Raw genomic sequence first — 23,460 nt, 5'->3', positions numbered from 1 at the left:
GGAGGGTGAGGGCTGGGGAGGAATAGAGACAGGAAGTGACAGCTTAGCACTCAAGACAACAGGTGTCTCTAAGTGAGACAGAAATAGACAGGGGAGGCTGGTCAGGGTGGACAGGAGGTGCAGGGAAACCTTGGCCTTACATAACCCTTTCTTGGAATGTCACAGGAGACCCCCTCACCAGAGCTGTGCCACGCCACCAGGCAAGCCCAGCTACATGTCCACATACCGCATAGAGTCTTGACACTTTTCTCACTGTCTGTCTGTCCATCCTCCCCCTCTCCCAAGGCCTACACACTGCCTTCCATACTAGGTACCTTCTACCTCCTCAAGTCCTTGGCCATGGGCGACCAGGGGGCAGGTTCCAAAGGCCTGGCCTTCCTGGCTCTTGTTAAGGAAATGAAGATAGACTCTGGGGTAAGAGCTAACTCCTCTCAGGGCACGGGAGCTCACTCTCGGATGCCCTCACCAGAGCTGTGCCACACCCAGGCAAGCCAGGGTGCACTCATGTAGCCGGACAGCCAGAGCAAAGTACAGCATGCAGATTAAGGCTCACACCCGGGCAGGGCCGTCACTGGGCAGTGACCTCAGACATGTAGCCTGGTCTTGCGGACCCTCTGTGAGGTCATCTGCTAAAAAAGAGATACTACACCGCGTATCCGCTACTGTCTCGTGAGGAGTCAATGAAATATATAATCTCAGTAATATGTCTGTCCTCTTATCCAGCTGCTGTTCCACATGGTGTCCACCATTAAAAAAAAATAAAGACAGCCAGACACGCTAGTTTCTTACTAGCTGCCTCGATTGACTTAATGGCTTCAAGCATTGATTTTATATCCAACAGTAAGGAATCTAAAGTTCAGAATCCATTTCGCTAGACTAAAATCAAGGTCTGTGCTCTCTCTTTACATGGGCTGCAGAGTAGACACCCAGCCCTGCTTCTTGCCTCTATAGGCTGACTGCAATCCACAACTCACAGCATTTAACTCCCCCCCCACCCCATCTGTCACCATCAAGGATACCCCTAGTTATGTCTCTGCCCTCTGACCTCCCTGCTCCCCGTGCTAGGACACTTGACCAGAACCTACCCAGAGAACCCAGGAGCATCTGCTATCTGGAAGTCAAAGTACATCTTCTAGGTCCCAGGTAACATATTCATGGGTTCTGAGGATGAGGGTAAGGCATTCCACACAGAAATGTTTTGGAAGCTCTAGAGGCTACAGCTTGGGTTTTACAATGACTCTAAGGTCTCTGTGGTAAGACTTTCTCTCCAGAGTTACACCTTAAAGAGATAGAGGGGCCATTTAAAAGTGCAGGTCTAGGGGGAACTCTTTAAATGGCTGAACCATGCCCTTGAAAAGCCTTCCTGCAGTCTCCTTCTGCTTGTGCTGGAAGAGAGGCACTGCCCCACCTCACACGTTGCTGTAAGATGTATTTACTACCTTGCCAAAGGGCCAGGGCAACAGGGCCACCCCGTCATGGCCTGGAACCTCCAAAATTGAGCAAAACTAGACCCTTGTCCTCTAGTACCTGAGTGTGCAATCACTTCACCACACACTACCTGGGAGCCCCAAAGGAGTTCCTCAGTGTGGCGTGAGGGAACCAACAATGTCAGGGTGAAGCTGGGGAAGAGGCTCTACCCCCTCACAGACCTATCTATCGGCTTAAACTCCTGCAGGAGCTGCTCTTGAGTCAGCTATCTTTGACTCTCAGGGCAAGTGCTAAAGGAAAAAAAGAAAGTCTCTTCTGTGCCTCACAAACCAGGAAGTACCCAGAAGGCCCAGGATGCTGCTCACTAAGAATGTCACTGTGAGCTGGACGTGGTGTGGGTACACCTTTAATCCCAACAACTCAGAAGGCAGAGGCAAGCGAGTCTCTGTGATTTCAAGGCCAGCCTGGTCTACAGAGTGAGTGCCAGAACAGCCAGGGCTCTGTTACACAGAGAAACCCTGTCACCAAAAATGAACAAACAAACAAACAACTCTCCATACACACGTACATGTGTCCACATGTCTGTGTAACTCTGCAGACCTGGATTTTGTCCCTCCCCTTCCACTCCTCTTCCTGCTATCAGATCAGCCACTGTACACCTCAGGTGTTCTTTTTTTTCCCTTTTTAAAAGATTTATTTCTTTATTTATCTCATGTATATAAGTACACTGTAGCTGTCTTCAGACACACCATAAGAGGGCATATGATCCCATTACAGATGGTTGTGAGCCACCATGTGGTTGCTGGGAATTGAACTCAGGACCTCTGGGAGAGCAGTCAGTGCTCTTAACCACTGAGCCATCTCTTGAGGCCTAAGTGTTCTTTTTAATGTTCTAGACAATTCTCAAGTTGAATGTTGAATCTATTCTTTTTAACTTTTATAAAAACAAGTCAGTCTTTCATATGACTGTGGATTTTCCCATCTGGCTCAGGAGCAAAGACAAAAGCTTTCTTACCTGGCATTGAGACTTACCACAGCAAAGCCTTTCCAACAAACCCATTCCTCCCTTATCACCAATCTCCCCACAGACGACAGGAGACCTGTCTTGATTTCTTTTCCTGATACTATGGTAAAAATAACCGGACAAAAGCAACTTACTGTTTCAGAGAGATAGCAGGTCACCTGAGGCAGGAGACTGGCTGATCACATTACAACCACACTCAAGAAGCACCGAGGGAACAGGAAGTAGGCGGACTATAAGGCCTCAAGGCCCACCCCCCCACCCCCCCAGTGACTCACTTCCTCTGTGTGGAGAGAGGCTTTCTTAGTGTGTTATTCACTAGGTCCTGAGCCTTGGGCTGGAAAGATGGTTCCTCTCAGACTCCTACCAGGAAGTGAATTCCATAGGGCTAAAGAAACTGGGGGTGTGGCTTGGTGTTGAACCGAGGGCTTACTATGCAGAAGGCCCAGGGTTGGGAACCACAAAATAAACAAACAAGAAGTTACCGTGTATCCTAGAATAGTTACAAAACATACAGTTCAAATACAGCTGAACAACAGTCACAGGACCATCAGTCTACAGGGCTAACAAAAACGACCTGAATTGTTCCTTCTGGGGGTGGAGAGAGGATTCTATAGTCAAACATGAGTACTAGTCTCATGGAAGACCTGAGTTCAGTTTTCCTGCTCCCACATCTGATGGTTTCCAGCTGCCTTTATCTCTAGCTCCATGGGACTGGACATCTGTGAAGTCTACTGTTCCTAGAGGGCTGGTGTGACACTGTTTAATCCTCAGAGTGAACTCTAACGCAGACCACTGAGGTACTACTCAGACTTGCATGAGATAACATCCTCAACGGTCTCCTTGGTTATGGCCTGCAAAGCATACAGAAAGCATTTCTAGTCAAACCTCTAGAAAGAACATCGCACTTCTTACAGGGCTTTGAGAGCCCATGTTCTCTGTGACTCTGACAGGAGTGGGATGGTTCCCCGCAGCCTACCCTGGTCCAACTAATACTCTAGCGAGATTACTTAACAGTGCTGTTTTGCTAATATGATTTTAAAAAAAATCATTTCAGTTTTTTCAAAATGAGCCTTAAGGAATATAGGCAGATCTGGAAAAAAAGCCAAAAGCAGCAATCATGAAAAGCAAGTCCAGCTGGGCGGTGGTGGCGCATGCCTTTAATCCCAGCACTTGGGAGGCAGAGGCAGGTAGATTTCTGAGTTCAAGGCTAGTCTGGTCTACAGAGTGAGTTCCAGGATAGCCAGGGCTATACAGAGAAACCCTGTCACAAAAAAACAAAAAAAAAAAAAAAAAAAGCAAGTCCCTCCACAGCTTGTGTGACGGCAAGGGACAACCGTAGACTGGTGTGTGACCCACAGCCTGGCATTCATGCTCAGGTGGGAAAGCCATTTGCTAATGGTATTATTCCCAGAGGACGGAGTTGCCAGCCCAGACAGGATGCTGAGTGCGGCCTCCCTCCCCAGGCTCCTTCCTTCCCTGAACAAAGGCTTCCAGGGGCTTCCAAGGTCTATGAGGAATCCACCCAGGCCCAGCTGCCTGTTCAAAAGAGGTAAGTGAGCAAATAATGCAAAAACCTTCAACAGACTCAGATGCCTTTTCTTCTTCCTCCAGCCTGGAGGTTGGTCACGGATGAGGGCTGTCATTCTCTGGTCCCTAGTGAAAAGAGGGAGGGGACAGCCTTGGGCTGTAGCTTTCCTTCCCTTCTTGAGGAACCCCAAACCCTGGGAGCCTAGCATACATACCCTGTGTGCAGGGAGGTCCAACCAGCCTCCCACCCTACCTCAGGAAGGGAGTGTAGCTAAAGACATCTGGACACAGAAAGCTTCCCCGGGCCAGCTTCCGGGAGGCCACTGTTCACTCTCTGGGGCCTATTCAAGGGAAAAGGCAGCCTTTCTCCTGCCTCTGTGACTTCTAGGCTCTAGGAGACTGAACGTGGCTTCCTGCAGAGCCAGACACACTAGAAGGGAAGTGTCTCACAGGTGAGGGTGGGGAATTGGGTCCTCCACACCAGTCTCTGGATGGATGAGCCCCAGGGAAGTCCCACCAAGATGCTGTACTGGAAGACAGACACAGATTCAATGATTTCCTCTGAGACCGCAGTTCATGAGAAAGAAAATGCTTCAGAGGCCAGCTGATGCCGTCTCTCATCTAGAGGGGACATCCCTGCAGCACAGCCTTACCACCTGGCTCAGACACACTGTACAGACGCTGCCTAGTAGCCTAAAGGAATGTCAGAGCAGCCAAATGGTGAATATCAAAGTCGCTGTTGATTAATTACTCAAAATAAGAGGGCGGAGGTAGGCCTTCGGCCGTACCTCAGTTGATAAAGTGTTTGCCTGGTGTGAACACTGCCCTGGATCCTGTTCTCACTCTATGGTGGCGGATGGCTGACATATCAGTGCCTGGAGGGTGGAGGCTAGTGGATCTGAAGGTCAAGTCCACCTTTGGCTACCTGAAGAGCCAATGCCAGCCTGGGCTGCACGGAAAGAGAGAGGGAGAGGCAGGGAGGAGAGAGGGCCGTGAGAGGCAGAGAGACAAGGGGAAGGAAGGAAGAAAATACAAAGAAAGGTGGCTCATTCTCCACATCCTACGGATCTGTACTCGCTGGGTTTAATTACTCACACACACATCTGTGTTGGCAATTTATTTTTAAAAAAACAACACTCTAGCCACCGCATTTTCTTCTCTGTCCATCATTTCCCTTTTAGAGGAAGTTACAAAAACATTGGGGGCTTTGCCATCTTTACAACCCAAACCACAAGATCAGGACTGACTCTCGAAGCCAGCAGAGAACAGAGTCAACATAAGAACAGGTCAGGGTTACAGCAACACAAGATCACAACAATGATTTACAGTGCAGTGGTTGTAAGTTCACCAGAGGGTATTCTGAGCCAAAGACTAAAGGAAAAGCACCTGCCCGCTTGCAAGCCAGGAGGCCCAGCCAAGCGCCACAGCAACAGGACACCAGCACGCGGTAAGGCTTTTCTGGCCCCAAGGATGGAGAGGGTGCTCTGCTCGGCGAGCACCCGCAGGCCTCACTTGGAGTCTTGGTCCTTCTCATCCATCAGGGCAGAGCGGATCCCCAGCTTTTTCAGTTCCTCCACCAGGTCCCCATTCTGGTGCATCTGCAGAAGGATGTCACAGCCCCCCACAAACTCGCCGTTGAGGTACACTTGCGGGATGGTTGGCCAGTTGGAATAGTCTTTAATACCTGTGGAGAGAGGGAAGATGTGTCACTGAAATGATCAGAGAAGCAAGGGAGTCCTTCCACCACAAACACCACGTCCAGCACTCCTGGCAGAAAGCCAGGCCACCTCCCCCACTCCCGGACAGCGAGGACTTTCAGAGCCAAATGGACAGCGCGTTACTTAGCAGCTCCCTCGGCTTCTCTTTCAACCTTTAGCTCCTGAGGTTTTCGTGAGAATCGGGTAAGGCTCTTGGTAAAACAGACACATCAGCCAGGGACTCACGCCAGGGATTGGGACTGTCTAACCAAGGCACTCGAGACAGACAAAGCTATAATTATCCACACAGGTCATGTTTTCAGGGAAGAAATGTCAGCTTCATTTCTAATGTGCTGTGAAATCCACCCTGGACTCACTGGCTGCCTGGGTGACCCCACCTCTGTCTTCTTCCTGCAGCTCTGAGTGGTGAGGGCCACCGCTGACCCTCAAGACGCTGAACACACTCTACCTTTGAGGGTTACTGAGGAGAGGCAAAGAACTCTTGTCTATGGCACAAGAATCCTAAGCCCAGGGCTCAGCTCCCTGGATGGGCTCTGCAGAACCTGATGAAGAACATATGTAGCTCGTGGTGATTAGTATTAGATGCTTCTGTGTGTGTGTGTGTGTGTGTGTGTGTGTCTGTCTGCATGTGCGCACACACACACACACACTATGAAGAGCTGGGAAGACAGCCCAACAGTTTGGCAGTGTGAGTGCAAGTAAGTTCAGTAACAAATTAACAAAGGCATAAGTACTATAGACAGGTGTTTTTAAAAGGCAAAAATGAGCATACCAATAAATACGCCAAGTGAGTCGGTGCTTCCAAAACCACACAACGTGCTCCGATCTACAACCCGGCCCCATGGTCAGCTTCTGATGTAGACAAACTGAAGCACATGACTTGCTCTGACTACCTATCAATGGATATTTGTTCTCCAAATATAATTAACAAATTTGAGTTACATCACAATGGTCTCTAGAGATAACATATTTTCTTTTTAAAGTTACTGTCTTTCTCTACAAAGCACTGAGTTGCTGTAAATGACAGCGCTGGAGAGAGACCGGGTTACAGCTTTTATCTTGCTTCTCCAGACAGTGACTGCTGAGAAACAGTCACAGGCTGGGCGTGGTGGCCCACACTTGTAAAGCCAGCGCCCAGCTAAGGCAGGCCTGGACCTCACAGAGAAGCCCTCTCAAGAAGCGGGGAGGCTCCCTTAGAGGACAAATCCTGCCGGTCTTCACAGCATCAGGGTCCGGCACACTGCACTACCTAGAATCCAAGGCTTCCACTGCACTGACGCGGGTGCACCAAGCTGTGAGCAACTACTCGGCATGTGTGTCCTGCTGATTGGTTTTTTTGCTTGTTCCTTAAACTTGACCCTCAAATATAAACAGCCTATGTGTCAGCTGCAAACCCTTTACCCTTATGGCAGAGGCAGGTGTGGGAATGAAGATCCACGTACACACAGGTTCTCTGAGTCTCCTGAACTGGAGACTGCATGTGGTCTCTGTGTTTCACAACCCTGCCTTCCTCCACAGGAAGCTTACTGATTGTGTTTGCTGAGGACCCACTGCTTTGGAACATATCAAAATGAAAATACACTTGCTGCCTGAGGCTTGCCCCAAACCACACTGAACTCTAAACAGTGCCACTGACTAACAATGAACTGTTTTCTATCCAAGGGAGACCGGGTTTGCTTAGTCTTACGGTGTGCCCTCAGACATAGTCCTTCATGGTGGATGAAACCAGAAACGCTGGACTCACGGTAGCACCTCGCTTCACTCAAGCCCTGGGCTGGTCCCACACGTGAGGCTCTGCTACTGAGGCCTGTGACTGGGGTCCTGCACCAGAACACCCATCACCCAGCTGCCACTAAGTGGCTCTGAGATCAGTGTCACAGTTCCACCCTGTCTTGCCTCATGGCTGACATTTCAAGAACTCTGCCTCAAGGACACATGGCAGCTTCCTGGCAGTTCCAAGCCACAGGCTGACAGGTCACTGGGACCCTGGCAGTTCTGAGCCACAGCTGACAGATCACTGGGATAGCTTTTGTTGCTGTTACTGTTGCTTGCTGGGAGCTTTTTAATTTTGTTTTTGCTTTAGCCCAGGTTGTTCTCGAACTCCATAGTAACTCAAGCGAGCCTAAAACTTGCAAAGTTACTCCTGCCCTAACCTCTAGAGTGTTGCAGGGGTGAGCCACAGTTTGCAGGGGTGAGCCACGGCCCTGGCCTAGGGGTTTCAACAGTTTAGGTTCCAGCTGACTCTTCCTAGAGAGTAAAGTTCTTCATCACTAGAACCCACTGCCTTTCACACTAAAATGAACCATGGGGATTGTTTAAACATGGCTTGTTTACTTCCCATTTAGTGTTCGAAACTGCACTACGTAGTGACAGGTAGGAACTCTTGAAAATTAGAGACCCAGTCTAGACAGTAATCAAATTCAAGACCAGGTGTTGAATGGGAGTCACCCTAAACTGAGCTAGGAAGCTGGGGACTCGGTTCACACATCACTGCTCCATCAAAAACAAAGAACAAGAAGAAAAGAAAAGAAACAAACAAACAAGCTAAGCAAACAATACTTTAGTCAGGGAGGTGGCTGTGCACCCAAAGTGGGTGCCCTGCAAGCATGAAGACTTGTGTTTGAGCCCCCAGAACCCATGACAAAGAGCTGGAGGCAGAGCTAGGAGAGCCCCTGGGGTTTGCTGGCCAGTCAGTATGGTTCAGGTTCTGTAAGAGGCCCAGACTCAGAAAACTGGGTAGAGCGACTGAAGAGGACACTTGGCATAGACCCACGGGCACTTGTGCCCATGCCTGTGCCCCTCCCAAACACTATAGTTTATCAAGCCAGAAAGAAAACAAGTATTAAAATTGCCTTGCCCTGCCCTGCCCTGCCCTGTCCACTTCCAAAAGGTGCTGTCTCCAGGGAAACACTTAAGCACACCACTGTCGTGGTTTTCCTGGTCCCCAGATAAAGTTCACAGTAGAACTTTAGGTGTGAACTAATTCCCAGAGTCATATGCCAGGCTCTGTGATCTTGGCCTAGGTGTGTCCCAACCTAGGGTTACATTTCCTTCATTTCTCCCACCTCAGAGGGGGTGGGGCTCTCAGCATGGAAACCACGGAGCTTGGAGAGGCCAGCAGAGGTTGGAAACAGCAGACAGGTCTCGGGCACACAGATCAGCAGACTGGGCTCGCTGGTATCTAGACGCAGCCTCAGAGAGGTGACAAAATCCCCCAGTCTCAGTGTCCTTGGCTGCAAAGTCCATGCTGCCTCGTGGATTTACTGAGAAGATCAAATGGTACGTGATTGGTGAAATGACTTACTTCCTACCAAAGTGCCTGGCTCAACGAGTATGGATTATAGATGTATGTGTACCCACCCCATCGAGGGTCTTCTGCCCTGTTGGTCACAGAAGTGCTTTTCTCAGTTACACAGGAAACAGCAAGCATGGGGAAAGAACACAGGAATGGTACTAGCAGGATGCTCCATGCGGTAAGGGGAAAGTAGCATTTGCAGAGCTCAGGACTACAGCACTTCATACACTGTAAGTATTTTCCATAAATAATCCTATTTAACCAATACAGATGCATGATCTAACTGTTTCACGGATCAAGTTAGGGTTCCGAGAGGGTAAATAAGCTACCCAAAGTCACAGAGCTAGCATGTGGTGGATCCAGGACAGCATCTCGGTTTCCACAGTCTAAAGCCAGCCTCTGAACCCATGACCCTCGGCACAGCTTGTCCCACTGACCTGCTCACTGCACACGCATGTGCAGTACACCAGGCTGACTCGCACCTCTGACATCAGTATACACAGACAGTATTTACTGTGCCACTGGTACTCCTTGCCACTTACTTTTGCCCAAATCTGTTTCTGGTATTTAGCCATATCAACTACACCAGGAGCTGGTTTGTTGAAGCACAGTGTTGCTTTATCCTGTATCACTGAACTACCATTTGCTAATCCGGTCTCCTAACAGACCAGAATCCCATCCTGTCGGTTCGCCCCCACCACGAGCCGTGTTGTCACGGACACCTTACACATGCATCTTGTCCTACGTGGGACCCTCTAGACCTGGTGAGGAGGGCAAGCTGGCTTTGGGCTAAACCTCTTCCTGCCTTTGTGAATAAAGTTTTATTGACTTTAGCTTGCTCACCGATTATACAGCCTCCAAATCTACTTTCAGCTTCCAACGACACAGCGACACAGCATCAGAAGCAATGGCGACCGGAGAGCCCACAGCCCGCCTGGCCCTCCCTTCACAGAGGAAGCTGTCTCCACCTCAGGCTATCTCTCTGGGAGAAGGGAAACAGCTCTTTTCATCTCCAACACTGACTGTTACAATTCCAAAGTGCTGGTGCCAGGCCCCCACGGCACATGGCTGGGCCCACAGGAGCACACACACACAACTGAGCATCTAACTTCCATAGGCGCCAGAGTAGTTAGTACCTATTTCCTTGAATGTTGGGGGGTGGGGGGGAAGCCAGGGGGAGGACTGGGAGAAGGAGGCTGAAGAAAACAGAGCTCACAGGTGGGGCACAGCAGAGTTCAGAGAATTCAGAGAAGGACTTTAATATATACATGAGAGTCGATGAGAAAACTCTGGGAGACAAACTCAGCAAGCAGCAAGGAGAACTCCAAATGCTCTAGTGTCATGTCCAAAGTGACAGCTCCTCTGCCGCTGTTACTTACATAATGTACATACATAAGGCGATGCCACGTAAAGTTACGAATCAAAAAGTTTGCATGTTTTAAGGACAAGAAAACATGAACTAACAGTTATGTGTTCAATAACATTCAGCCCCCTACCCTGGCAGACACTGCTCCTGTTTTAATGAACACATAGAGGTGGGCACGGGACTATCAGACTGACAGAGAAGTCTGCTGTGACTGTGAATAGCACCAGCCTCCCTTAGCAGAACAACAGTCACAGAAAGCCTGACCTGCTCAAGCGCCATTCCCAGCAGCACAGGCTACTGTACAAGCCAGGCTCCTGCCCTCCAAGGGAGAGATGCTATCCCCAGACGGGCAGGACCTCACAATGCCAGCAGCCACAGGATTGCCCAAGGAACCACAAGCCAGCACTGTGCCCTGTGGCTGTGACCTGTGTGTACCCTAGGTGATCAAAGTGAGGACCAGAAGGCTTCTCTGTGCCGCATGCCCTGGACCCCGGGTGAGAACTAGGGCCCTCTGAAAACTCTGGCACAAGGAAAAAGGATGGAACACAGCCCCACGACCACAGCTGCCACACAGCCACAGCTGCAGTGGCACAGGTGAGAGGGCCTCTCCTTGCCTGCCAAAGTGAGCAAGAGCTGCCTGCCCGCAGGCCAGCCCTTTGGCAAACTTGGGTGTAGACAAAGACCTCTTGAAAAGGCTTAACCTGGCTAGCAGAGGCCCCAGGAGCGAGGAGGAGAGGGAAGAGGACGGACACTCACATCACCCTGCCCAGTCAGAACGACACCCCTTCCACTAACCTTCATTTTTCTAAGCTACAGGAGGCACACATTTAATTATTTGGATAACACACTAATGAAAGTAACTAAGAAGCCAATGAAATCAGCAGTCAAGAAATGCAGGTGCTGTGACTGGGTCCATAGCTCAAACCTGTAACCAGCACTTGAGGAACAGGAGGAACAACTCAAGTTCTGGGCCAGCCTGATCTATACCGTGAGGTCTAGGCTGGCTTGGCTAGCCTGTCTAAAGGAGAAAAAAAAGAAATTAAACTTGAGTAACAACAACACAACAAAAAAATATCAACAAGAAAAAAAGGCAAGAGCTAAATTCTTGTGTCTCCAGTTTGAGCACCTAGCGATGAGGGGCTGGGCATGTGAGATGGATGACAGAGCAGGCCCTGCTATTCTTGGGCATATTGGTTGTACACATTATATCAAACCTCAGTTACACTCCACAGGGGAGCAGAAAGTCTAAGCCAAACATCCTCAGACTCCATATTAAGCAAGATATCCACCATGCAGCTATCTGCTAAGAGTCACAACTGCAGGGGAACCGCAGGAAGGTAGGTCCCAGTTCAGAGGCTACAGAGTGACTGCTTATCTTCCCCTGCAAGGAGCCACCTCTGACCCAAAGCTACACCGTGCCCTGAGCCAGATAACCCCAGAGCCTCACAAGCAGCCAGATGTTAGCTGAGGAGGAAAACACAGGGTTCTGAGCGTAATGCATGGCTTGCCACCAGTCCTGGTAGCATTCATGAACTTGCCTTCCTTTCTCTGCTTTACCCCAGAGCTCGGACATCAATACTATCACAGGGAACACGTGTGGGATCAGCCACTTAACAACATGGAGAAAAGTACTTTGAAAGCCATCAGATTTAATAATAAAGTTGCTGCCACTTAATGGGTGCCTTCTGTGCCAGAGAGGATGGATAACATCATATACAGTACAGAAGGGGATGGGGGAATTCCCACAATGCAGTGCGGTCTGGCTTTGAACTGGTGAGCCTCCTGCCTCTGCCTGCAGAGAGCTGGGGGTTACTATGCCCAGCTATAATTTTTATCTTCTCTCGTTTCCTCGTGGACTCTGCCAGGTCCGCCGTGATCATCTTCATTTTACTGAGAAGGCACTGCAGTAGGCTGTGCTGCAGATCCACCACAGATGATTCCAAGCCAAACCTGCTCTCCACAGCCCCAGCCTCCTCAAGAATGACCATACTACGAATAACTATAATCAGTAATTTCAAACTTTGCATACTCCGCCCTAACATAGGAAAGTCTCCTTTCAGCACAGTGACCAAACTAGAGCAATAGATCAGTAAGACACGGGACTAGAATGCAGGGTTCCCCAGATTCCACTGGAGGGGCAGGGAGCGGGCAGAGGCAGCTTTCATGTTATTCTGCCCACATTGACCTATTCTTGCCAAGGATCAGGACCAAAATCCCTGGCCTTCCTCTTCCCCCACTCGGAGCAAGCAGAAGACTGAGAGAAAGGTGCGTGGTACTAGACATCTGGATGTAGTCTCTTTGCCTCGGGGCCAGTGAAAAGCTACAGGCCTGGCCGTTCTGTCCTCTGTCCTCTAGGCCCTAACCTAGCGACAATTTGTTAATCTGGTCGGGGGTCAGAAGTCTTAGTGGCTTCCCTCTTCCCGCTGAGCCTCTGCCATGCCCAGTCCTCGCACACTGTTCTTTGGTGCCTACGGTACCTAAAAAAACCAAAGTTCGTGTCTTTTTCCCAACGTGAGTCCAGCTAGACTATGATGAAACTCTCTCTGCAGCAAGAAGACAGTCCCTGACCCCTCGGGGCCTTAAACATTAGAGGTCAGCCTCTGACCTCGTGAGGCAGACACAGGCAAGCCTAAAACCTCCTCCCTACATACATCAGTGCCTCACCTAGCAAGTACGCTGCTGGCTTCCAAGCCCTCAAAGTGTCCCCCTCTCAGCTAGCCACTCCCCAGTGTCGACCTGCTCAGAAGGATCACGCCAGAAACATCTCGCCCCGAGGTGGGCCGAGGCGAGCCCTCCGCCCATGTGGTGGCTACACAACCAGGGAGGGCCCTTGCCCCTCGGGATCTGCTCAAGTTCACCGCGACCTCGCCGCCGGATCCCACGAGCCTGACCTTGTCTCAGCTCCGGGTCGTCCAGCACGTTGTAGGCCGCATAGTCGCGGACACCGTGCAGCCGAAGGATCTGCACCACGGCGTTGCTGAAGCCGCACTGGGGCTGCTCGGGCGTCCCCTTGAGGAACACCACCACCTTGTCCTTCTTCACCAGCGCGTCCAGCTGCTCCGCCTGGCCGCCGGAGCTCGCCGCCCGCACGCCGGCTCCGGGAAGGCCGCCGCCGCCACCCGCGACGCGCCCCCAGCGCAGCAGAGCCGCCGCCGCCCGGCTCAGGGATGCGCTCATGCCCGCTCGCTGTCCACCGCCTCTGCGGCCACCCCGGGGCTTACAGTGCCCGTGGTGTCCGGCCGGCCCACCGGAGGCTCTCATTGGACAGGCTCTGGGAAGAGTCTCGTGATTGGACAATACTGGCTCAATTCCACCAATCACATCGCTTATAGGATCCGCGTCCTATAGGCTAGCTAGTGAGCGTGGACGACCGCTTTGCGTGTTGATTGGACAACTCGGACGTCCATCAGTGAAGGACCTCAAGAGGCGTGACTATAGGAAGACGGCTTTCCTCTTGCGGGCGTTCGAGGCCTGTCCCGATACGCTAGGATGATAGGGTAAGCGCAAGGCGGGGCTTCTGCCGCCCGCGGCACGCCGGGAAGGAATCACGTCCAGACGCAGCTTCCGGTTCCGTTTGCGGTGGCCGATTGCTACGGTTACGCGGCCGGTAGTCCTGCGATGGCGTGCATCAGAGAGATGGTCAGCCTCCGCGCCTCACCAGCCGAGGTGAGCCGGGAACCTGCCGTGTCCTGGCCTGCCCGGGGCTTCAGCCTCGGACCCGCCATGCACGTGGACTGCCAAGCCGTGTCCTGTTTTTAGCATAAAATTATAATTACAGCGTATGTATGATCTGCGTGCATGCGTCTGCCACAGCGTGTGAGTAGAAGTCGGAAGACAACTTTGTGTAGTCGGGTCTCGACTTCCGCCTTTTATAGGGGGTCCAGTGATGGAACTCTGGCTTGCAGGGTAAGTCCCTTGACACGCTGAGCCATCTCCTGGCCTCTAGAATGTTCTTTATCGTAGAAACGTGTAAAGTGCTCTCTAGTCGTGGGACAGCTGGCTTTGGGGTCTCGGTGACCCTGGTGCCCACATAAACCCTTGTGGCTGGGGTCAGGAGGGTTTGTTGAAAGAAGTAGGAAAATTGGTGGGTTGCTGGGCCCTGTGGCCATTGTCTGCAAAGTGCCTTGCCTCTGAGGGGCTGAGACAAGAGGATCTGTTGGACTCAAGAGTTCTGAATAAACCCGAGCCATATAGCGAGACCTTTCTAAGAGGGAGAACAAAGTATGAGGATATATCTCAGTAGATGATGGCTTTCCTGGTGTAAGCGACGTCCTGAGTTCCACCCCCAAGCACATGCACAGACAGTCCTAAACGAGAGTGTTCTGTCAGTGAATTCCGGGGCAGGGGATGATGGCCCTTGGGTGGAATCCTTGCACGTCTGCTGAGGATGATGTAGAAGAGTGAGCAGGCGCGTCGTTTGCTCCGCTCTCCCCATTTTCTATATCGCTTGACGAGGACTTCTCCACCCCCACCCCCAAGAACAGAGCCCCAGACGGTCGGTGCTCACACCGCTAGCACGTGGAAACAGTAGGCCTCAGTGGCCCGCTCTCTAATCTGTAGTCTTGGCCCTGCGCTGGGTTGGTGGTACCCTAGAGCACACCAGACTTGCAGAGAAAGCATACTCCAGAGGAAGCTGAGGCATGCCTGCTCGAGAGCCAGCGGTCCCATGTGCAATTTTCCTCTGATAGGTCCTGGGTACTGTTGCCACGGTGATGATGGCTGTGCGGTGTCATTGTCGATCCACCAACAGTCAGAGCAGCTTTGCAGTCGAGATATTGTTTAGCAGACGGAGCGGTTTCTGTTGGACACTAAGTACTGCTACAAAACCTCGGCCTGTTTGCGCCTGGGGAGTGAATGTAAAAATCAGAGAGCTCACACGTGGGAGCCGTGGAGCCTGCTAAGTCGTGGCTCGGCGCGAAACCCGAGCCGTGCAAACTGAAGACAGATGGGACTCGCCTAGCGATTCCTTGTCATTTGTGTTGATTCCTGTTCTTTTTCTGATGGCAAGCCCCAAACTAAAATCTTGTTATTTCGCAGACCCTCTGATTCCAGACACCATACATAGACGTTTACAAGAAATGCGGAGATAAAAACAGCTGCTCCCAAAGTCAACCATTTGGGTCCTTAACAGCAGAGAGTCGGTTAGTCGCTCCCGGCGTCGATGAGCTTTTATTCATGCTTATACTGCTGTAAGTCGTTTTACTTTAAATAAATGAATAAATAAATAAATACTGGCAGTTTGCTTCTGGGAAACCGTGTGTCTTGTCTACTCCAATCCGTCTGATTGGCTTTGGTGTTCACGGGGTGAAGGGAAAGAGTTTGCAGACTGCTCTGGGGACCTGGAAGCGGAACAATCATGACAAACAGCATGTTGCTAACTATTAGAGGTAACAAAATTCCTGGCCGAAAAAAAACACAAAAAACCAGCTTAAGAGAGTAAGGGTTTACTTTGTCTCCCAGCGTGAGGGTGTAGACATCACGGCATGAACACATGCTGGCAGGAGCTTGAGGCAGCTGGTCGCATGGCATCCACAGTTGAAGGAGAGATGAATGCTGCTGCCTGGCTCCAGGTCCCCATCCTGCAGGGGTCAGCGGGGCCTCCTCCCTACTTAAACCTTTCTGGAAGCATCCTCGTAGACACATCCTGAATGATTTTATGATGACTGTAAATCCTGTCAAGGTGACAGTGAAGACAAGACTGAGCTGTAATACTGACTGTATGTGCACTTAGTTGGCCTAGGAAAGTCGTCAGATATGTAATCCAGCTGTCATATAACATTCAAGTAACCAACTGGGAAGATTGCCAAGCCCGTTTTTCAGAAATGCAGTGCCACTGGCTGGTCTTAGTGGGCACACACCTTTGATCCCTGCTCTTGGGAAGTGTAGCACATGGATCCGAGTTTGAGGCCAGCTCAGTCTACATAGTGAGTTCCAGTCAAGGATACATAATTTAATAAAGCTGTCTTAAAGTGTGTGTGTGCGTGTGTGTGGTGTAACACTTTTTAAGCTGTTGCTTCATCTTAAAAGTGAAAAAAGTACACTTCCAAAGCAGTCGTCAGAATTGTGCTCTGGACATGTATGTCGCCGTGGTGTGTGTGTATCCTCGGGTAGCAGGATGAGAGTTTGCTTTCAAGGGTCCTAGGATCTGGGTAAAACCACATATTTAGGGCTGGAGAGATAGCTCAGCGGTTAACAGCACTGGCTGCTCTTTTAGAGGTTCCGAGTCCAATTCCTAGCACCCACCTCTTGCTCACCACTTTCTGTAACTCTGGTTCCAGGGAATCCAACTCCCTCTTCTGGCCTCTGGGGTGCTGTATACATGTGGTACACAAACACATAGGCAAAACACTCTTACACAGTAAGCAAAAATTAAAAAGGGTTGGGTGGGCTCACACCAGGAGACATAGGTGTGTCTGACCCTGCTGTCCAGAGCTTTGAAGGTGCTGCCCTGAGAGACAGGTGGCTCTCCCGCTACAGGGGTGGAGCCACCAAAATTCCTACAGTAAAGATGGCTCGTAGGTCCAGAGCCCCACAAACCAAGCTGAAGCCTGACCCACCTCTGTGATACACTTAAGGAGAACATCACCTCAGCCCTGCCATTAACCTGATGCCCAGACAACACCTAAATGGCATGTGGAAACCCAGGCAGAGCCAGCCTTCCCAAGAGTAGCAATACCTTTTGAATTTTGACTCCCTGTCTCTCCAACACAGATAGTTTATATTTATTTTCCTCTTGGTTATGTTTTAATTTTTGTTACATTTCTTGCCTTGCCCTCAGAGCCTAGTCAAACCTGAAATCAGATCCTCCTGCCTTAGCTTCCTGAATGCTGGGATTATAGGTGTGTACTGCCATACCCTGAAGCTCTGGCTTTTATAAGTACTTAACTGATCTTAGTTGTGGGTAACCTATTCCCTACATCAGAGGATTCTGGCTGGCACAGGTCCTCCGTGCTTAGTCTGAACCAGGAGTAACTGCTTACGTGGAGATAGTGTACTGCAACTGGATTAGGTCAGCCTAGGATAGACCACAGAGAAGGTATACATACATTGTGAAGACCCGAAGTGCCATCCTGGGATTTGGAGTATGAGGGTGTGGTCCCGGGTCTAGTCCTAAGCATACCGAGTATTGGGTTTTTATTCTTGAGTTTTCCCACGCTTCTATTTTCTCTCCTTGTTTTTTTGAGACTGGCCACTGAAGGTTGTGTGTATTTCAAGATTTGCCCGAGTGGTGTGGAGTTGTAAGGCGGTCTGCTGCGTTTCCCTCCTCCGGAGCAGTTGCCTCCGTGTGAGTTTGTCCCGTGTACATTGTGAATTTCATTCTCCAAACAGCTTCTGTGTGCACAAATCCATCTGAACCTTACAGGAAGCCTAGGTGTGGCGGTGTGCGCCTGTCCTCTCAGCAGCATCGGAAACGCTGGAGTTACTGACAGGTGTGAACCACCACACCCAGCCTATATGTCTTAAAGTTGTACAACTGTCGGACTTTGTTTTATTGAGAAACTTACTGGACACCGAGTGCAAAAGGAAAGGTTTCCTGTAAAGTTTAGAATTAAATCGGGTGTTTGCAGCCGTCGGTGAGCCACCGCTGTTCTCTGATGCCAGCGCTGCCTCTCGCTTGCGGAGCTCCAGAAGGAGAAGCAGGGGGAGGTAACGTAAGGCGGTGCCCATACCAAGATTCTCCTACAGAGCCGACTGCGGGCTAACCCACCCGTGATAAAGCGCTCAGGAAACAACTGGCTACAAAAGCCACTCGCAAGAGTGCGCCCTCTACTGGAGTGTGAAGAAACCTCATCAGGCCCGGTGACCGCTATTAGCACTTTGTGAAGCTGAACCGAACTTCTGATTCGCAACCTTTCAGCGTCTGGTGCGAGAAATTACTCAGGACTTCAAAACAAATCTGCGCTTCCAAAGTGCAGCTATTGGTGCTTTGCAAGAGGCAAGTGAGGCCTATCTGGTTGGCCTTTTTGAAGACAGCAACCTGGGTGCTATCCATGCCAAACGTGTAACAAGTCTGCCAAAAGATATCCAGTTAGCACGCCGCATACGCTATGCAGGGTAACATTTCATTCTCAAAGAAAAAAAAATTTTCCTCTTCTTCCTGTTATCAGTAGTTCTGAATGTTAGATATGTTTTCCATGGGGTCAAAACATACCCAATTTTATGATTGGGGGTGGAAACGGGACAGAATCAGGTATTGGCAGCTTCTCCACGTTCACTTGTGTGTGAATTTTTAATATAAATGCAAGATATAAAACATTAATGCAAGCAAAATGTGTCAGTGAACACATTTCAACAGTTCAACTTTATAACATTTATAAATAAACCTGTTAGATTTTCCTGGACAATGCCAGCATTTGGATTTTCTTTTTAAGTAAATTTCTTATTGACGGCAACTAAATGGGGTTGGTAGCATTTTTTACATGCAGTAGATTCCGTCCATTCACTGTACCTTCTGAGTTGTCTTGTATGCTAGTACAAGTTTTTAATATTGTCTGTCCTCTGTGGTGCTGTTCCTCTAAGTTTGGTATTAAAATAATACACACACACACAATCACACACACACACACACACACACACACACACATATGAATTAAATGAGCACAATGGCTCAGTGGGTAAAAGGGCCTGCAAGCTTAGTGACCTGAAACCTGAGTTCCATCACCAGATCTCGTGTGGGTAAAGAATAAGCCAACTCCCCCAAATTCTTTTCCCCTACTGCCTGTTTAACATACAGTGCTGTGTTGCTATTTGGGGTTGGGGTTGGGTTTTAACAGCAGATAGTTTCTGTCACTCATTGGCCCCCAAAGACTTGTGAGGACGAGCCTAGACCACAGCATAAAAAGCAAGGAGCCAGTCAGTGTCAGGAGGCCAAGGGCCCCTCTGATGATCTCAGCCACAAGAACACTTACGAAGAATGTTTTCTTCTGAGGAGTGACAAGCCTCTGACTCCTGCTGAGTCAGAATTTCACTCAGCATTTCCCAAACCTTTTCGGCTGGATAATTTCATGTTTTGTTTGTTTGTTTGTTTGTTTTTTGTTGTTTTGTTTTGTTTTTTTGAGACAGGGTTTCTCTGTGTAGCCCTTGCTGTCCTGGAACTCACTCTGTAGACCAGGCTGGCCTCGAACTCAGAAATCCGCCTGCCTCTGCCTCCCAAGTGCTGGGATTAAAGGCATGTGCCACCACTGCCCGGCAATTTCATGCTTTCAAAACAATGTCACTGTCATGCAAGTCCACTGCACACAGGATTCCTCTCACCAAGAAAGAAGTTACCCCAGGGCTTCCTTCAGGGTGGATGGGTTAGGAATGGGGAGACAAAACTTTTCATTCTCCTTTTCAGAGAAGATTGGGAAAGGGGTCTTTAAACCTGTTTCTTTTTTCTGCCTGTTTAGCCAGAAGAATAACACTTGTTAACCCTACATGCTGTATTTTTTGAAAGTGTAGCCCGGTAAGATATAAAATGCCAAAGATCTTAATTTAAACAAACAGGAAACTCTTCTGCTTTTCAAAAATGCAGAGAAGGAGGGTTTTTTTGTTTTTGTTATTTGCAAAGACCTCACTAGCAAGTTGGGTGCTTTTATTGTCTCAGAGCAAAGTTAGCATTTGTGGGTAGGTGCCTTCTCCCCTAGGTGGACTGAACCCAGCCTTTCTGTGACATTTTTTGTGAAGCCCTGGTTGGTTCTACCCTGACCCTCCTATCCATCCCCACATCTGTCTTCACCTTCCACAGCTGCAGCCTGAGATAATTCATACACGTGCTAGACTACCTAGGGAAGCTGAAGATAAGATCCGGTCGGTCTCCCCAGCTCCCACCCCCAAACACACAGACACACGCACCCACCGCGCGCCTTGAAACTGGCCTGTAGAGCATTGTGACCCTCCTGCTTCAGCCTCCTGAGTACTACCATTAAAGGTGTACAGTACTACTCCCGGCTTTAATAAGAATTCTCTTTAGGAAATTGTTGCTTGTGGGGGGAAAAAAATCAAGAGTCTTCATTTGAAGGGCTGGGGAGAGGAAGAACTGAGCATTGTAGTGAGTCTCCTGCCTTATCCTGTAAGGCCAGCAGGGGGCGCTGGCTTGCCATCTTTACAGACGCTGGAGCAGCGCTGATAACAGTCTGGGAATCAGAAAGTGACCCAGATTTGTGCTTTCCCCCAGTGCCAGACCCTAGCCTATGGAGTGGTTAACTCACATGCTTTCTGTACGAGTCTCAAAGTGGCATATGTAGCGGGGTCACTGGGAGATTTAAAAGTTGGCAGGTATGCTGAGATTTTAAAGAGGTACACGCCGCTCAGTTGGTAGAATGTTTATTTAGCAGGCAGGAACTTCTGAGTTCATTTCCCAACACTGCAGGACATGGGGTGTGATGGTGAATGCCCGTAATCCCAGCACTCAGGAGGTGGAGGCAGAAAGATCAGAATTCAAGGTCATTCTTGGTTATATGCTGAGTTCCAGCAAGCCAGAAGTAGGTGAAACCCCACCATCCTCACCCCCACTCTCCCCAGCCAAAATGAATCAGAAAAGAACATTCTGGAAACATTAGGTGTAAACAAGGAGGATCATGGGATACTGGTCTGTCTGGGCTGACTAGAGACCCTGCTTCAAGAAAAATACAAATGATCAAAGAAATTTTAAGGGGATGGATGCTTTTTTCCCTCACGATGCTGGAGGGACGGTTTTGTGTAAAGCCCTCCTGTCCGTCCGTGGTCAGTACCTTGGGATACTGGTCATCAGGTATGAGGGACTGAGTGCTACCCGCACGGAGTCCTTTTCCTAACGGAACCACAGGAGGTTTGTTGAGGCAACAGTAGACCCAATGGAGACCCTGCCCACTAAGAGGTGTAGCGAGCACGTCAGCCCGTGCAGTCCAGCACCGGTCCTGCGCAGTTGCGGGCACTGAAGAACACAAGCATGACCCTTGATGGCTGCTTGGCCCCCTCTCCTCAGAAATGTGGGTTCTCCTCCTATGTGTTTCCTATGCTTCGCCCATTCCCCTGTGGGTTCCCAGGCAGGATTCGTTGTGTAGCCTGATGCCATCACACTGTCCCTGGCCTGTAGGGTCTGCTCCGTATGTAATTCTAACATAAAGGACACAAAACACAGCGAACAATTCGGGACAGCACCTCTACAAGTTCCAAAGTATGAAGTTCAAAATATACTACCCCCTCTACCGAGACTGCAGAGAATGCCTGAGACCACAAATAACTTTGAATTCTGTATATACTATGTTTTTACATCCACCTGCTACCTGTGATAAAGTCAACTTATAGATGAACTGAAGGAAGGACAGTAGCTACAACAATAGTAACAGGACCTTGATAGCAACACTGTAGCGATAGTTCTATGACTGTGATCCCTCGACACACTTCTGCCTTCTCCCGGGAAGGAAGAAATCTACAGCTTCTCTTTGGCATATCCAAGTTGCCAACATCCCCTGTGCTCTGGGGACACAAGTAAAATAGGGTGACATGGACACAGGAGCTGCCATACACAGCAAGAGACCTGAAGACCAGCACAGCCACTAACCGGCTCACAGGCGGGTAGCGCATACCGTGTGGATACGCTGAGCAAAGCCTGATTCACTTCCCCAGCCTGACCTGGATGATGAGCAGCAGGAAGCTGCTGAGGAGTTCAGTTTGAACTCCTGGCTGCTCATGGGTAACTGAAACTGTGGCAAACAAAGCTGCTCCTAAGCAAAGGTTCCGGTGCTGCTCACAGATGCCATAGAAAGAGACAAAACACCTGTGTGCCTGTGGTTCTGGGTGAGGTGCTTGCTTTGCATGCACAAGGCCCTCACTTCAATTCCCAGACACCACAGCTCCTGCTGCCATGCTAGATAGGACATTAGGAGGAAACTACTCTCTCCAGTCCTGAACATCCCACAGTCGTGCAATGACACAAACAAGAATGTCACTAAGAACTGGCAGGAGCGCCGGACAGTAGTGGTGCACACCTTTAGTCCCAGCACTTGGGAGGCAGAGGCAGGAGGATTTCTGAGTTCTAGGCCGGCCTCGTCTACAGAGTGAGTTCCAGGACAGCCAGGACTACACAGAGAAACCCTGTCTCAAAAACCAAAAAAGAAGAAGAAGAGGAAGAGGAAGAGGAAGAGGAAGAGGAAGAGGAAGAGGAAGAAGAACTGGCAAGAGCTGAGTTGAGGGGACCTGACAAGCACTTCAGGAACCAGAGAAAGCTCAGGGGATGACTCTGAGGCTGTCACTCAAGAGAGTCTCCATGGAAGAGGGAGGAAAATTCTGCCAGGCGGTGGTGGCACACACCTTTAATCCCAGCACTCAAGAGGCAGAGGCAGGCAGATCTCTAAATTCCAGGCTAGGCTAGTCTACAGGGTGAATTCCAGGATAGCCAGTGCTACACAGATCAACTCTGTTTCAAAAAATCAAAGGGAGGGAGAGGAAAATTCCAGAAAGAAGAAACAACCAGGGGAGGGACACAGGCCTTAGAGTACTCTGGGGGAAGGCAGGTACTTTTCGTAAGAGATGCCAAACACATAGACTGGCTCAGAGTCTGATAGGGAAGCTTTCCTTAGGAGGGAGGATACTAGAAAGCCTCCAGCTCCCCAGTCAGGGGACCACTTGGTTGGAACTTGGAGCACAGACTGGAGGCAGCTGAACCCACAGAGCAGCCAGCTAGGCGACTGTAAATAAGGTAGAACTATTCTAGTCTGGGGTGGGGGTGGGGGCATGGGAGGAGGGCAGAACCATGCAGAAGGGAAGGGCACCATTTGTGATTGTCTGATTGGAGGTTCTGGTCAGCCCTGCTGGCTCTTTGCTAATTCGGGAAAAATGGAGGACAATGGACCGTCACAAGACGGTCATGATTCTCAAGGCACCTGAGCGACATCTAAACTACCAGGCTACAGCTGAAAGAGGAGACTGTTTCCACAATTGCCTCTACAATAAAATTACTTTCACCAGTAACAGAGGTAGGCGTGGCCCTTGAGAGAAAAAACAGATGAGAGTAAAACCCTGGGTCTTTGTACTTATGGAAGGACGGCCATGAAGATTGGAAAGGAGGAAGGAGAGAAAGACAGAGATGGGAAATGTCCAAGCCACAGCAAGGCCAGGTGAGGGCCCAGGCTTCCTGCTT

At 49.9% G+C, this 23,460-nt stretch overlaps 1 protein-coding gene, 1 long non-coding RNA gene and 1 other non-coding gene across 3 annotated transcripts; 2 read left to right on the top strand and 1 right to left on the bottom strand.

Annotated features, from left to right (window-relative positions):
* Positions 1–5,081: 5,081 nt before the first annotated feature.
* Glrx5 (glutaredoxin 5) lies at positions 5,082–13,611 on the bottom strand. Its single transcript, XM_028764549.1, has 2 exons — positions 13,250–13,611; positions 5,082–5,663 (listed from the first exon to the last, which is right to left on the bottom strand). The coding sequence occupies exons 1-2, from the start codon at positions 13,533–13,535 to the stop codon at positions 5,488–5,490; spliced, it is 462 nt and encodes a 153-aa protein (XP_028620382.1). The 5' UTR covers positions 13,536–13,611; the 3' UTR covers positions 5,082–5,487.
* Positions 13,612–13,939: 328 nt separating this feature from the next.
* On the top strand, positions 13,940–15,611 carry LOC114618758. Its single transcript, XR_003711004.1, has 3 exons — positions 13,940–14,024; positions 14,137–14,264; positions 15,396–15,611. It is a non-coding gene; the product is annotated as an uncharacterized LOC114618758 (long non-coding RNA).
* Positions 14,910–15,184, top strand: LOC114618798. Its single transcript, XR_003711020.1, has one exon.
* Positions 15,612–23,460: the final 7,849 nt, after the last annotated feature.

Source organism: Grammomys surdaster, unplaced genomic scaffold (genome assembly GCF_004785775.1).
Source record: "Grammomys surdaster isolate TR1022 unplaced genomic scaffold, NIH_TR_1.0 144, whole genome shotgun sequence".
NCBI lineage: Eukaryota > Metazoa > Chordata > Mammalia > Rodentia > Muridae > Grammomys > Grammomys surdaster.
The sequence above is the reverse complement of the archived record's forward strand: the minus strand, read 5'-3'. Positions and strand labels throughout refer to the sequence as shown.